Below are 15,916 nucleotides of genomic sequence, written 5' to 3' on the forward strand. Positions count from 1 at the left end.
CCTCCAAGCTCTTTTCATGGCATCCTCAAGCACTGAATTTGGGTCCCTGGATACCCTCTATGGATAAATCTTGTCTACATGTCCATGGCTTGTGCTTTGAATTAATTGTCTTCTGAATAGCTGTGCCTAGCTCTGAAGAATTTGCTATATGGTACACTCCACTTGAATGCTTGTGGGTGGCCACTGTTCATATGTAGAACACTGTTATAGCTGGTCAATTTCCTATGGAGCTTTGTACACATTTTCCAATTTTGTATATAGAGCTCAATGTCTAGATAATTTCCGTTCCACTTATGTCATAGGTAAAATTCTGTTGTTAAGGATCGATACTGAGTTAGGCAAAAAACTGTTCCAAGTCTCTCTGTTCTCCTTCCCAGATTAAAAACAGGTTGTCAAAGTAATGGGCCCATAAGACAACATATCCCAAAGTCTCTAAGTCATCTTCTGTCCATACAGTCTCTGCCTCACACCACACCATTGTCATGTTTGCATAGGTGGGGGCAAAGGACGTGCCCATCACAGACCCTCTCTTTTGTAGATAACAAATGTTATTGAAAAAAAAAAAATATGGGGGTTAGGCAAAATTGCAAAACCTCCATTAACATTTCATTATGTTCTAATAGACTGATGGGCCTGCACCACAGAAAATATCTACAAGCATTCAAATCACCCTCATGTTTGATGGAGCTGTATAGGAAAAAAACATCTATTGTGGCCATTAGGTAGTTCTTCTTCCATGGTATGTTAGCAATTCTATTTAGGAAGCCCATTGAGTCCTTGAGATAAGGTGGCATATTCGGTATATAGGAGAACAAGAACATGTCCACAAATCTGGAAGTGTTCTCTAACTACAACCCTATCGAACTCACAATGGGTCATCCAGGAGGATTGATATTAATTATCTTTGTGCACTTTTGGGAAGAAATATATTGTGTATGCGATTGGGTGATCTTTCTTAAGATATCTAAACTCCTCCTCTTCTAACAAGCCTCTGTCATACCAGTCACTAAATTTTCATGGTATAGTGCGGTATGTTCGTCTGCTAAGTTCATTTACAATTTCTCATAGCTTGTTCTGTCACTCAGTTTTCTCTTGGCTTCCTTTATATATTTTTAATGATCTGATCCAGAATAAATATATTGTCTCGCTCATCAGATGCTTTTATTATAATGGTGTCATCATTCGGTTAATCTTGCAGTGTTGACCAATCATCCTTTGTCATATTGGTTTTATCCTTTATTTGTGTTTTTTAGGCAATTTTATTCAGTCCTGCTACTTTTACCACTTGAAGCAGATCTATTTTGTTCCCATTGGGTAATTGGGGGCAAAAATGACTTTGATCTGAAATGACTGGTTAGTGTGGTGTCTGTTGTAATCCCACGGGCTTCACAGAGCTCCTTATCTGACAGAGTTTTAGGAGCAGATATGACTGAGAATCCATCAGACTCTACCTCCAGAATGGACAGGGCTCTTTGATGATCCATTTCTATGGTAGTAATTGGAGAAATGTCTCGATGGTCTGGAGTGTCAAGCTTCTGTCCCTTCAATAGTCTGAAGAATCTGTATAGGTCAACTCTGGCCACATGCGTGCTACAGGGCAAAAAGTCAGTCCTTTGTTTAACAAATTGTTGCGTTTGGCTCGTAATTTGTTTTTAGAGGAGAGGATAATCACCAGATCTTTCTGTACTTCAAGTTTTTTAATCCTACTTGCCGCCTCCTCTTTTGCCTCTTCAATTCTGTTCTCTTGTGTTCACATTTACCTTGTTTTGTATTACCCTTCCACACCTCCTTGTTTCAATATTGCAAAGGCGCATTTCTGCAGAAAAAATCTAACCCGGGTAACATTGTGGTTGGAACTTCGTCCCCCGAACAAAGGTCAGAACTATCAATGCTAAATGGTGCTTTGTCTTCCTCAAAGGTTTTGACCATTGTTTGTCTAATATAAAAGGAGTCAGATCTTTTCGCAAATAGGTTTATCCTACCAGTGGCATAACAAGCCTTGTCTCTGTTGAACTTCTTTGATTTCTTCAATTTTACTTAGTTTTCATGTTTTTCTAGTTGTTTTCTCCATTTCTCCCAAGGCATTCTTTACTTCTTCTAAAGTATGTCCAGACTCCAAAGCATGTTCAATGTCTTTAACTCTCTGTGATGATCTTCCCAATTTGAGTTCTGCCTGTAAAAGAAGTGCATTCATCAATTTCATGGAGCATTCTGCCACATCCATCTGCCACTGTTTCAGTAAATCTTGATCCATATTCCTAAGTGTAGACAAGACAAAGATCCTCAAGTTCATGGGGACCCTCCCACATTCGATATATTTCTTTAATGTTGCATTTTTCCCACCATGTATTAATTTCCATGATTCTGTCTTGTTCTAGTTCTTTTATTAATTTAATGGGTGTCACATATTGTTTCCTTGTGTGGCTAACTCTTCAACCCTATTATTGCTGTCTTCATCAAATAAGGTCTTAAATGCCTGCTCATGTCTAATCAGCCTCTTTGCCATCATTTGCGGTCAGTCCAACTTAAAACCAACACTTGTAGCCCATACCTTTTAATCTTCACGGTGTTGTTGCAAAATAAAGCAGAGTTGGGAGCACCTCAGAGTACTAATGAGTCTGCAGCTATAAAATTTCAAATAGATTCGTACTCTGCAGTGAACCAACAGAATATCCTCAGTTGGTTTGTGTCTCTCTTTATGGTTATGTGCCAGCTGTACTGTACATACTGCGGGTCATTGGGGGAAACCACGTCTTCTAAGAGGCGTTATGGTAACAATCCCCCCTGTGCCCCAACTGCTCCCGATTCCCCACTCACCACGTGTTGCATGTAACCTAGGTGTCACACTGGCAAACTTCCTTCTTCACTTACTTTGCGATCCCAGGCTAGTCTTCAATGGACTGCACAGTGTCGGAGACAGCTTCTCCCAACTCCTTTTAAATGACTGACATCTCGGCTGGCCCTTTTCCTCACAAATAAGCACATCTGCATTCAGCGACTTGGGCTGCATCTGAGGTTGTAGGTCAAGTAGAGCAAGGTCCTACCACCACAAAAAATGGAACCAGACACCAGGACCCTCGCTTCCTTCCAAGTGCACTTCCAATATAGCCTGGGTGGCGCACTATACTTGCAGTTAACAGCTTCTCAACGCTCTCTTCCGAGGGGTCGTAGATAAAGTAGGCAGCACTCAAGTCTGCAATTATCGTGGTCTTTATTGAATTTTTAGCCATAAGGTGCGCGGTGCAAGAGACGCGTTTTGGCCGGGGCCTTTAACTGCCATAGAGTTTGACAACTGTAGTGTTCCTTTGAACAGTGGAGTTTTCCCAACCTATCATCACCATTTCAAAAGCGACTAGACCGTTAACTTTTCCAATAATTCTGCTTCCTCATAAACGCCATTTTTTACTATAACGTTGCTTATATAACAGAGCTCAAAGCATATAATCATACCATTTTAACTTATGTAAATGAGCTAAGTTCACATAGGATACATGCTTTGAAAAAATTATTTGAAAAAATTCTAACACTCAGTAAAATACCTTTTATTGTTCAATATTCATATATATTCACTGAAAAAACAAAAGTTACAGGGACATTTAAGTTAGGAAACAGAATTTAAAAAACCTTGGAAGTTCACTGAAAATAAACAAAGGTTAAAGAGACGTTATAGATAGGCGTACATATTACACACACAAAACCATAGAAATTCAGCAGTTCTAGTTATACATGAGTTAAGAATGTCCCCGTAACCATATAACTATAGAGAGAGAGACAGAGAGAGAGAAAGCATGCGAAGAACACCAGTACCTCAGATGTAACGCTGATCTTTTACCAGTCCTATATTTACTACAGAAGGTACAAAAGAATGAGAAGGATCCCCCCTAGTAGGCCCATAGGATCATCAAGAGAATGCATGACAATATCTTGATTTTTTTGAGGACTCTGTTTCTGACTTTCTTGGCAGGACTGAAGGAGTGGAGTGGGCAGAGGATTATGTATTGAAGACATAGGATAGATGCTTATTGTATACCTGTGTTGAACAAATGCATGGCATAAAAGCCTGAAGTCACTTCATGAGAGCAAGACCAATAAACTTGTTGTCACATACGGAGATGATTTTGGAAATGCAAGATCCTGTTTCGTGGAGTGTTGTACAAACAAGGATGTGCTTTTGTTTTGTTCCCAGTTTTGCCAACCTATTCATGTGTTGGTAGGAGGAGCAAGCGCCCACCGCGTCTGACACAGGGGAGGACAAGGAATGGGCCATACTATGGCTTTGGTTCAGTGACAATTGTTTTAACATTCAGCAGGGCTCAGAATTCCCTCTAGGATTAGTCCACAAGATCAGAAGCAATACTGTAAATTTGGATTTTACATGTACCATCAGTGAAAATAGAATTGAGTTTCTGGATGTGATGACTTACAAGGTTGATAGTAGGCTTCACACCAGTCTCTGCAGAAAACCTACCACAGGCAACAGTCTCCGTCACACTCTCAGCAGTCACACTGACATGCTCAAGTGGAGCATTCCCTACGGGGAGCTTCTGAGGGAGAGGTGGAACTGTAGCTCAGAAAAAGAAGCATTGTAGCTTAGAAGGGGCATCTTAAAGGGAGCAAAAGTCATGGTCCAAAGGTTCCAAGAGAGAAGATCTCCTCAGCAAGCTCGCAGAGTAGGGAAACCACCTTATTTCAAACCAGCCTGAGGGAGGACAAGGAAGGCAAAGAAATCATCAGGTTAATAACCACAATTAGTGTGGATTCCAGGAGGATTAGTAACATTATTCAGAAACACTGGAATATCCTTTACAATGACTCAGTCTTGGGGGAAGTACTGGGTGACAAACCTAGCATTACCTACAAGAAGGGGTACTCCCTCAGTGACAAATTGGTACATAGAGATGACAGCAAAGTAGCCAGATTGGAAAATCTGAAGGGCTTTTGCCCATGTTGGAGATGCAAGGTTTGTAGGAACAGTAAGGGTAGCAAGGTTAGGAAAGAGTATCTGGTCCCCTTTGGTAATGGCAAAAAAAAACAATCAACCAATTTCTTACATGCAGTATTGATTATGTGGTATACATTCTGGAGTGCCCTTCAACAAAATGTATGTTGCCAGCACTATCCACCAGGCTAAAAAGGGAGTGTTGGAACACAAGGTCTATAGGTAATAATGATGTACATTACCAAGAGAAATATTTCAGTGACAGGAACCTGGCCTCCTTTTTTCTGGTAGGACAAGTAGACAAGGAAGTGGGAGGGGTGGGATAATAGGACTATGACTATTAGGGAAAGGGAATCTAGGTACATCATTAACCTATAGACTAAGGGTCCTCTGAGATGGAACAAGGAAGAAGAACTAAGGGGGCACCCGATAAAAGGAATGACCATGGGTGGATGAAACAGAATGGCTTATTTGTGACTTCGACTTAATTCTGTTCTATGGAATTTTGTTTTTAATAACACATGGACTTTAGCTTTTATTACAGGAGGAAAGGATCTACCACACACTTGTGTAGATATATGGTGGAAACCCCTCTACCCTTTCTTCTTATCTCTCACATGGTGATGGAACATCGGAGCAGAAACAACTACACAGTATTTTACTTATTGCATTTTGGTATGGAGTTTTATTTGGATTTTGGCTGTGCGACATTGACCATTAAACTATTGGTCAGCAATATAGGATTTGGTACAGAAAGGTTGTTCCCAGAAGCAGGAGTGAGTCATTAAGGTCCCACTGAGGCTTTATTCTGAAGAAAAATAAATAAATATATATATATATATATATATATACATATATACATATATACACACACACACACATATATATAAAACCTAGAGGTCGTCACCACTAGGTAGTTACAGTTAGGACCAAGTTTCCATAGAAAAGGCGTTTTTTGACTTGCCTATCTCTTTGGCACGGTTTGACAAATCTTTGCAAAATGTTCCCAAAAATGTGCCTCAGTGATTCTTGTTGCGCATGGAAAGTTTTGGGGAGATTCGTCAAGAGGGGGCCAAGAACAAGGAGAGGGCGGCAAAAAAAGTTGTGTTTCCCGTGTTAATTCCGTAGGACCTTTAGACACGGCCACAGCCCAAACCACTAAACAGACTTACACCAAATTTGGCAGGAATCTAGATTTCGGTATGCAAATTGTGCTTTTGTTTATTTGGTGTAAATTTGTTCATTCGTTTTTAATAAATTTAAGGGAAAATACATTTGTATATCTCTGGCCGTGAAATTTTTGTGATGATCGTGGTGAATTCGCAAATGAGCGTGACAACAGGAATGCTGTGATTGGCAGACTGCAACCTGATTAGAAAACTGTTGCCGCCATTTTATTTTATGGAAGAGGGTCCCTAGTGCTGAAAATAGAAATGATAAGTGGTATAAGGGGTCAGGATTTGGTACAGAAAGGTTGTTCTCAGAAGCAGGAGTGAGTCATTAAGGTCCCCCTGACCCCAGGGGTGTAATTATAGGTGTGTTTGAGGGTCAAATTATGGGTTTAAAATGATTTTTCATCCTGAGCAATCTTCACAAATATGCAAGAATATCCTCATATATTCTTAAATATTCAAAGGTCATTCGCGAATATGCAAAAAAAAAAAAAAATCAGACTCATTCATACACTAATTCATTCACTCATAGATGCACTCAGAGGCTAATGCGCCCACTCACACACCCACACAGACACTCATGCACCCACTCAGACCCACACACCCACTTTGAGACCGACTCAGACACTCACACACCCACTTACAGATCCACTGACCGAGACAGGCCTGTGTCCAACCCTCGCTGCAAATGGCCAAAGGCCATGCGTGGTGCGAGGTTGGGTGGTTATAAGGGCTTGGCTACAGTTAAAATTACTTTACGTAAAAAAAAAAAACATATAAATTCAATGAAAAAATACAAAGGTTACAGGGACACTATAGTTAGGTTCTGAATTTACTCACACCAACCCATAGAAATTCAGCAGTTATAGCTAGAGTTATTTCAAGTCACTATAACTCGTGCCCTAAGGTAACTATAATTTGGTCTTCGCCATGCACAGTTAATTACTGTTCATATTATATCATTATTGACATCTTCTTTGGCATCTTTGATATTATCACTGCAACATTTACAATATAATTATAGATTTGTTTGTTTTTGTTTATTGGTCTTTTATTTTTTCCTTTTACTCAAGGGAGAACAAGCACAGAGATTAAAATAGCACAACATCTAGTCATCATCAGAGATAGTACAATGTGGTAGGTTCATCCAAGCGATGTAGTGACATTATTATCTTCTATCAAGAGTTACAGCAGGTTATGCCCGTACCATTTTCACACTCTGAGGTCAGTCTAGTCCTTTAGCGTGTGCTAACACTAAGTTCAGTTTCGAGGGAATGTCACATACAGTATCTATTATTTCCCATTGTGATGCTGGCACCAATTTCAGTTATGAATAAAGCAATAAACATCCAACATAAAACATAGCGCCTAAAGAATAGCTCCCTGAAGGTGTATGGTAGTGTTGATTTCGGGATGGGGGTTCCCCGTGGATGGAGCCGTTGATTCCAAGCAATGTGGTCTCTGGCAGCAGGGGGAGTGCGAATCATTTAGGCAGGGCATGGGGTCAGCAGTTGCATTCTGCCTTGGTCCCTGTCATAGCAGTTTGCTACCATCCTATTCTACCCTTCCACTTCTGTTGGTGCTTGCGTGGGCCTATGTCTGCACGGTGCCAGCCAGTGTCGCCGCGTCCCCCGAGTTCCCTGCCCTCAGGGGTAAGGTGGGTCTCCGTCAAACTGCCTGTGACCTGTCTCCCGCTGTCCATGTGCTCTCCCGGTCCTGCAACTCCCATGTCTCCAATATTTCTGACCATAGAGGGGCAATGAGGCGTGCTCGCACTCCGCATGCCTCTTCCCAGTTCAACGGACTCAGCTCTGCCCATGCCCATCTCTTTACATCTTGCTTCCATCCCATCAGGGTCAGGCCTATAGGGGACTTCCAGGTTATAGCTATTATGCATCTAGCCAGGACCAAGGCTAAATCCAAGAATCTATTACCAACCTTTCCAGTAGCCGGTCTGGGAAATGGGCCCAACAGACACAGAACAGGGCTCAGCGTTAGGGGCCAGTTCATGAACCTCCCCACAGTACTCAGGGTCTGGTTCCAGAACTGCTGCGCCCTGGGGCATTACCATGTCATGTGGTCAAAGTCTGGGTACTCTGCATCACATCTGGGGCACCCTCTTGGTTCCCGGCCATAAATTGCTCTAAGTCTATGTGGGGTTAGGTATGTTCTGTGGACATAAATATATGGAGTGTATTTGAACCGGGTGTTGCGGGATACTTTGTGGGGGGAGGCAGTTCTTTCTGCCATTCTGTGTCTGCTACTTCCCTTCCCAGCGTCACCTCCCATTTGATTCTTAGCAGCTGCAGTGCTTTCCGAGTCATCTCATTGAGGGCTCTATAGAGCCAGGTAACCAAATGAGTACCCTCTCCTATTGTCAGCAACAGCTGGAAGAGTTTGTGAGCATCCGGCTCTGCATTCACAGTATCCCATAAGCTTCTTACAGTACCCGTTAGCACTCTGTGGGTAATAAACTGCCGAGGGGTACTCCGGTCTTCACAGCAAGGTCTTCGAATGGGATTAGTACGCCGGTCCGAAAGCAGTCCCCCAGTGACATCAGTCCCACCTCCTTCCAAGATCGCATTTTTCGTGCCGTAAAGGAGCGGGCTGGGGCCCCAAGGGGAATGCCCGTCAATGGAAGCTCTGGGGTGTATGGCACCTTCACACCTGTGCGCTTCAGGCTCCGGGACCAACAGGCCAGTGCTATTGTTAGGAGGGCATTCTGGGCCAGTAGGGGAACCTTGAGGTCGAGCATCTCGACTAATAACAGGTCCTTGCTAATCCTCCCCTGGGATGTCTCTAGGTCTAGGCAGCTCTTCCTGCAAGCCATTTCGTTTTCCACTGCAGCTGACAAGCCAGGTAGTATAACTCGGAATTGGGCACTCCAAGCCCTCCTTCGCCATGGGGTCCGCAGAGTGTGGAGAGGGAGGTCCGCTGTCGGCCTCCGTCCCATAGGAGTTCCCTAAGAAGGGCGTCCAAACTCCTGAACCAGCGGGTTGGTATGTTTACTGGAAGATTAATAAAGAAGTATAATAGGTGGGGTAGCATAATTATTTTGGATAATGACACTCATGCCATCATGGGGAGTCTGAGGGAGTGCCAGAACATTACACAGGAACGCAGGGATCAGAGTGCCTCTCCCAGGTTTCCATCGCTAAGGTCTTGGAGGTCGTGGAATATTTGTATCCCCAGATATCTGAACACACGGGGAGCCCAGGGGATGTTGGAGGGACAAGTGAGGGGTGGACGGGGGGAGCAGGTCGCACCCGCACGCTGTGGAAACAAAGGTTTGTTTTCCATTCATTTTAAGGCCTGAGGGGCCTGCAAATTCCTCAAGTATGTTTAAAGCCTGTGGGATCCCAGTTGTGCCATCTCACACAAACAAAGAGGTTGTCTGCATACAATGAAATAATGTGATTAGAAGTGCCCCATTGCACTCCTCTGTCCCTTCCCTGCATATGGAATTGAGCTTCTAAGGGTTAAATGGCTATAGCAAACAGCAGAGGGGAGAGGGGACAACCCTGTCTGGTTCCTATGAATATTCTGTAGGCCTCCTGCTGTCGGGGAGCTATATAATAGCTCCACCCATTTCACCCAGTGTTCACCGAGCCCCATTCTGATCATCACCGCCCTCAAGTAATCCCATCTCAGACAGTCAAATGCTTTCTCTGAGTCAATGGAGATAAGCATAGCGTTGAGGTGTTGCATGTCATGTGGGAGTTATAACAATGAGTACAGGTGCCTTAGGTTCAGGGAGGTATTACATGTAGGTATGAAACCATTTTGATCATCATGTATGAGGTGGGAAACGTGGGGAAGTAGCAGATTGGCCATAACTTTACTCAATATCTTAAAGTCACAGTTCAGCATGGATAATGGACGGAAGTCGGTCACCAGGGCCTCCTCTGCCTTGGTTTTGGGCAGGGGGAATCACCAATGCTTCCCTCATTGTCATCAGAAGGATACCCTTTTCATACACCTCAGCATATAGGTCAACCATTTGGGGCGCCAGGATCTCTGTGTGTGTCTTATAGAACTCCATAGTGAGTCCATCTGTACCCGGGGTTTTGCCCACTAGCAGTTGTTTAGTGGCCGTCTTAACCTCCTCTAGTGTTATTGGATCACCCAGGGGGCCCCTGTCTGCCTGCTCGAGTGTACGCAGTGGCAAGGTCTGCAAGTGGTGTCCTAACGTCAATGGCAGTCCATCTACGGGCTGCCTATATAGGGACTTATCGTAGGTTTTAAATGCATCATTTATGCCTTCTGGCCAATATATACATATCCCGTCCACTGTGCGGAGACTTGTGATCAGGGTACCCACATTCCCAGGGCGCACCAACCAGGCTAGCATTCTATCGGATCTACCCTCCCCCTTGTGGGCTGAAGCCTAGTATCTCTGGCAGCTATGGCAGCTCTGCTTTGCTAACGTCTCGGTATATGCCTCACGCACACGGGTTAGATGCTGTTGCGCCCCCTGGCTTGTGCCTTGGTCATTACCTCTATCATGTATTTCCCTCTCTAGGCGATCCAGGTCTCTCTCTAGAGTTCGTAGGATCCCTACTGACTGACCCATACAGTGTCCCCATGTCTCTACCTTCAGGGTCTCCCATTCAATGCTTTGGCCAGAGGTGGACCCCTTATTAGCGGTGATGTGTTCAATTAATTAACTCCGTAGGGAGTCTCTATAAGTCACGTCTTCTAACGCCTGAGGCTGTAGTCTCCACGTAGGGACTGGGGGTCTATTGCTTACGCAGCACCATGTAAGTAACAGTGGGCTATGAACAGACAGGGTGCGCCCTAGGTATTTAGTGTGCACAATCTCGGGGCTGAGGGTCTTAGTGCACACCACTAGGTCTATTCTGTAAGACCTGCTAGATGGGTGACTTACATATGCCACAGGCAGTGGTTAGTGGGCGTGGCACCTTGAGAGGGGTGCCATGTGTACTTTGCCCCCCCGGGTGGCATAATACATGCTGCAGCCCTCGGGGACCTTCCCTGGCCACAGGGCCCTTGGTACCATGGGTACCTTTTACCAGGGACTTAACTGTGTGCCAATTGTGGAAGCAATGGTACATTTGTAGGGAAAGAACACTGGTGCTGGGGCCTGGTTAGCAGGATCCCAGCACACTCTCAGTCAAGTCAGCATCAATATCAGGCAAAAAGTGTGTGTGTGTGGTGGGTATCCATGCCAAAAGGGGCACTTTCCTACAACAGTAATTTGACATTTAAAGTACCAAAAAAAGGGCCTGCATAATTACTTATTTACGAAGTAATGTCCTGAGCATTAAAGATGTGGAATAAAGGTTGTATGCATTTATGTGCAGGTCACAGGTCTCAGATAGACTGAAGTAAAATACTTTAGGCTTTAAAGGAGTATGAGTCATGATGAGCCAGCCTAAAGCTGGCAATATTCAATGGTAGAGCTGCTTAGAAACGATGTTGCTTTCTAAATACAAAACTAAGATACAGCTAACTGAACTGCCAGAACGCGGAAGGTATGGTATCTAACATTCCACCTGAAAGATGGTATAATCATTTTAGTAGGATTTATTCCTTTGGGGAGGTCCCCGGGAGAGCTGGGACACTAATTGAGCCCACCCTAATTTGGAAATTAGGTTTTGTTTTGAAAAAGGTATAGCGGCGATCCAAAAAACGTCCATCAAAAAAGGCACCTGCTCCTGATGGATTTATAGAAGGAAAATGTTCCATAATGGGCAGCTGTCAATACGAATATATTAAATGCTGCAGTTAAACATACTATTCCCTTATCCTGGAAAACTACTGTATTGTTCCAGTTTATTTTTAAAAAAAAGGTGGCAGAACAGATTCCAGATGTTACAGGCCCCTCTCATTGTTGGACCTATGGTGAAGATTGTGGGGCGCATTGTCCTACAGAAATTGGAGAACTGGGCCAAAGACAATGCTATTATGAGTCCTGTACAGTTTAGGTTCCAGGAATGCTTAGGGACAAAGGAGCAGTGTTTATATTTTACATTTATTAATTTGAAAATACACAGCCGCTAAGATAGGTGCCCTGTATCTTGCATTCATGGACCTTAGTACTGTGTTTGACAGGGTCAACTGCACTAAACTTTTGAGCATCCTGCATAAATTGGGTGCACCATCACATATAGTGGAATTTTTACTGGCACTCCATGATGGACTTAGAGCCACCATTAGGTATGGGGGAGCTGGGGGAGCGCGCTGAATTTTTAATCTTACTATGGGGGTGTGGCAGGGGATATGTTTTAACTCCCACCTTATTTCTTTTATATTTTAATGGTTTGCACTCTTTTTTAGTCGACCATTGTAAAGATAGTCATGTGGTAAAAGGCAAAGGCATCATGGCTCTGCTATATGCTGATGACGCAGACCTTCTGTCTCTAATATCTAATGGTTTGTGGAGAGCTGTTGATGCCTTTGTTAGTTCTATGAATGACCTGGATTTGGAAGTCAATGTATCTAAAACTTACTATATGATGTGTAGCAAACCTTTAAGCAAACTAGATCGAGTAGCAATCAAAGGTCAGTCTATCAGCCTGGCACATGAGCTTTCCTATTTAGGAGTACCCATTGATGACAAGGGGAATTGGCAACTGTGGATGTCTAAGAGGTGTGCCAGTTTTAATGCTGCTGTCGGCTCGGCCTTTGAACTCTCAGCTAGGTTGGGAACAAGCCCATTTTGCCACTGTTGGAGATGTATAAACTTAAGTGTTTACCAGTTTTAACCTCTGGGGCCTCCATTTGGGGTTATCAAAAGAGTTGTACTCTGCAGCAGGAAGAAATCCGTTGTGCAGGCTTTTACTTGGAGTTTGGCCCAATAGTCCGTGTTTTGCACTGTTTTGCAATACATGAGGATCTGGGTTTAGAGCATGTGGAGGATGGTTGCTTCTATGTATTGCTATATGGGTCAATAAGCAGGCGGCGCTCAGTAGGGACAGCTTTTTAGATTGTTTGTCTTGCGATCTGGGACTAAAAATACCATGGCTGAAATATACCAGCCATATGGCCGAAAGCCTGGGTTGATCAAAGATATTTTCCTCTCCACAGTTGTTGTCTAAAAGTGATAGATTTTGGGCAAAAGAGAGTTTATGATATTAACAGGGGCCACAAGGGAATCCAAGGAGATACAGAGAAGCCGATTGTGTGAGATTTAATTTTAGTGAAGACATGTTTGGAACTTGAGCCCTAACTCACCATGACTGATAATGTGTGGAAGAGGGTTCTTATAACTAGTTTTTGGTTAGATGTGACCTCTGTTTCCCTTTGGGGCAGTTTGATCCAAATAGCATTCTTATTTGCCCCTGTGAATGTGTTTCTCCTCAAAATCTGCAGCATTTTACCCTTTTCTGTAAATTCTATGAACCTTTTAGACATAGATTTTTGATACCTATTTTAAAAGTGCAAGGGTTCTCTCAGTGTAGGCCAGCCTTTTATTTGGTGGATGATGCTACAGTGTGTATTGAGGTGGGAGCTTTAAAAAAAAAAAAAAGAGAGCAATATGTTGGCGCAATGCACTGATTTTTTTTTAACGTTTGTAACTTTTAATGTGTTTAATGTTTTTTTTTTCCTTTAGTTATTTATGTTTTATATGATGATTAATTTCTGCTCTTTTATGGTTATATTTTTTAATTGAATAAACATGGAGATTGATTGATGGTGCTCTCTAAATACAGAGCTAAGAAACAGCTAACTGAACTTCCAGATGGATCTTGGAAGTACACTCCCTGCCAACTGAGACAGAGAAAACAATCACCTTCTCTAATAGACTGAAAGATTTGGGTCAAGATAAACATCTTTGATTTCCATCAGTAATATGTTTATTGACCTATCTGAGACAGAGGAAAGGGCGTACACCTTTGTGTCCTTTGGAGACCTGAAAATACATTTAAGACAATACCACAGACATTCTACCCAGCTCTGATGAAGAAGTAGATGGAGAAGGAGAGCATGTCTCAGGTGGTTGTTTACAAACAAATCAATGGCCTCCAGATAAGAGTCTTCTGAATAGATTGCAGCCTCTGACTGAAGAAGAGGGAGAATTTAGCTCGACTGAGGAGACTGGGTACTTAATGGAGACACGGTTCTTAATGATTAATCTATTTGTATGAAACTAGGTCCAGGAACACCTATTGTTGGCTCTAGAGGAGGTGTGGCCAGAAATCATCCCTGAACGTGACAGCAAGTTGTATGAAACCAAGTAGAATAACTGCTTCTTGGAGACCATGTAGAAATACTGCTTGCTTGACATGTAAACGGATATCAGAAAAAAATACATGGCAGATATAAATATTATTTAAGTCTTGAGTAGTCTAGCTGAAGTAAAATACTCTGAAGCATAGCTCCTCTATGTCACACTGAACCATGACACTTGTGGTGGATGCATGTAGGTGGTGACATCAAGTATACCAATAGAAGGCTCAGGGAAGAGGAAATATTTATACAGTTGAGGATATAAGTCAGTTATAAAGAGCTGGTAACTTTGTTACCTTTTTAGACTGTGCAATACAGGTGCAGACATCATTTTAGGAACTCTAGGCTTAGTGCTGCAGTTGAAAGTACCAAAGAGGAAGGGAAGCCAAAGTAAGAAATTACTATGGAAGGCAGCAACTCGAGATCACCAACATATGAAAGTTTGAAAGGCTCTAACTACTTTTATGTAGCAGAAACCGACGTGCTTCATGTGAAGACAATTCAAATGGTCTTTCAGTCATTGATCTGGTACTTGATGTACAAAGTATAATATGCTAGGGTAATGGGTAGGATGTATGGCACAGAGGGGATAACTGTAGCTTCTCTTTGATTGAACTCTACTGTTGGAATTTAGTCTCAGCAGAAAAAATATTTTGTTACAATGTGCAAATGTTTACAGCCACGTCACCTACTGAGCTAAGCTTTCATAAATGTTCATTCAGAAACTGAAGCACAATTTATCTTGCTATTCTTTTCAACTCAAACAATACAAGTTAAGTAACATCAAGGACTTAATTTAGAGTTTGGTGATAAAACAATTCACCAATTAATGAAGGAAATTGCTAAATCCAGAGAAGTATCCAATGGCTGAATGTACTCCACTATAGGCATAATGAGGTTGAGTAAATTTAGACATTGACCACTCCTTTTGATTAATATTTTTTCTCCAGAAATGAAAGGGCTACGGCATCACGTAAGTTGAATTTACAGCCAGATTTAGAAACATGTATATAAATAACATATAACAACATTTTTCCAAGGCATTCCGTGACTATACCAAAGATCAGTTACCTGGCTACCATTTTGGCTCCTTCAAGAGACTGAGTTTCCCTTACTATACCAACAGCCTTTTCAGGATTATTAAGGTGATCAAGATGAATGCGGATGAGGTTGTCCCAGTCTTTGGCATTTTCATAAGCAACAGCTGCTTCCTTGTATCTACACATGAAACAAACATATTTTCAGTTCACTGTAGCAAGTGTTTTTCAGGTAATGTTTAATATTTAATCCTATATAAATGACCATAGGACCCAGAAATGCAGCATATTATTTACCATACTGTGGTAGCTAAGCAGAAGAGTCAGCATATTGTGGGATAAGCAAAAGGAGATATTACTATAAACATTCTCACGGTAATGATACATGCTCTAGCCTACAGCTACATAAAAAATACACAATTTTGATCAGGAAGTTTTCCACTAGCATTTCATGAAATAAGGTGTGCAAGAAAGTGCCACTGTTGGCATGGCTACGCGTGCCACACATTTTCCCTAGTGTTGATGCCCACTTTGACTGAAAGTGTGCTGGGATCCTGCTAACCAGGCCCCAGCAC

At 42.5% G+C, this 15,916-nt stretch overlaps 1 protein-coding gene across 2 annotated transcripts in view; it reads right to left on the bottom strand.

Moving 5' to 3' along the window:
- Positions 1 to 15,916, bottom strand: part of WDR19 (WD repeat domain 19) — a 601,305-nt gene that overhangs the window by 314,029 nt on the left and 271,360 nt on the right. For both annotated transcript variants that reach the window (XM_069202086.1, XM_069202080.1), the window contains exon 25: positions 15,376 to 15,522. In XM_069202086.1, the coding sequence (XP_069058187.1) occupies positions 15,376 to 15,522 (147 nt within the window). The remainder of the gene's footprint in view (positions 1 to 15,375; positions 15,523 to 15,916) is intronic.

The sequence above is a fragment of the Pleurodeles waltl genome, chromosome 1_2 (assembly GCF_031143425.1).
Source record: "Pleurodeles waltl isolate 20211129_DDA chromosome 1_2, aPleWal1.hap1.20221129, whole genome shotgun sequence".
In the NCBI taxonomy this organism is placed as follows: Eukaryota; Metazoa; Chordata; class Amphibia; order Caudata; family Salamandridae; genus Pleurodeles; species Pleurodeles waltl.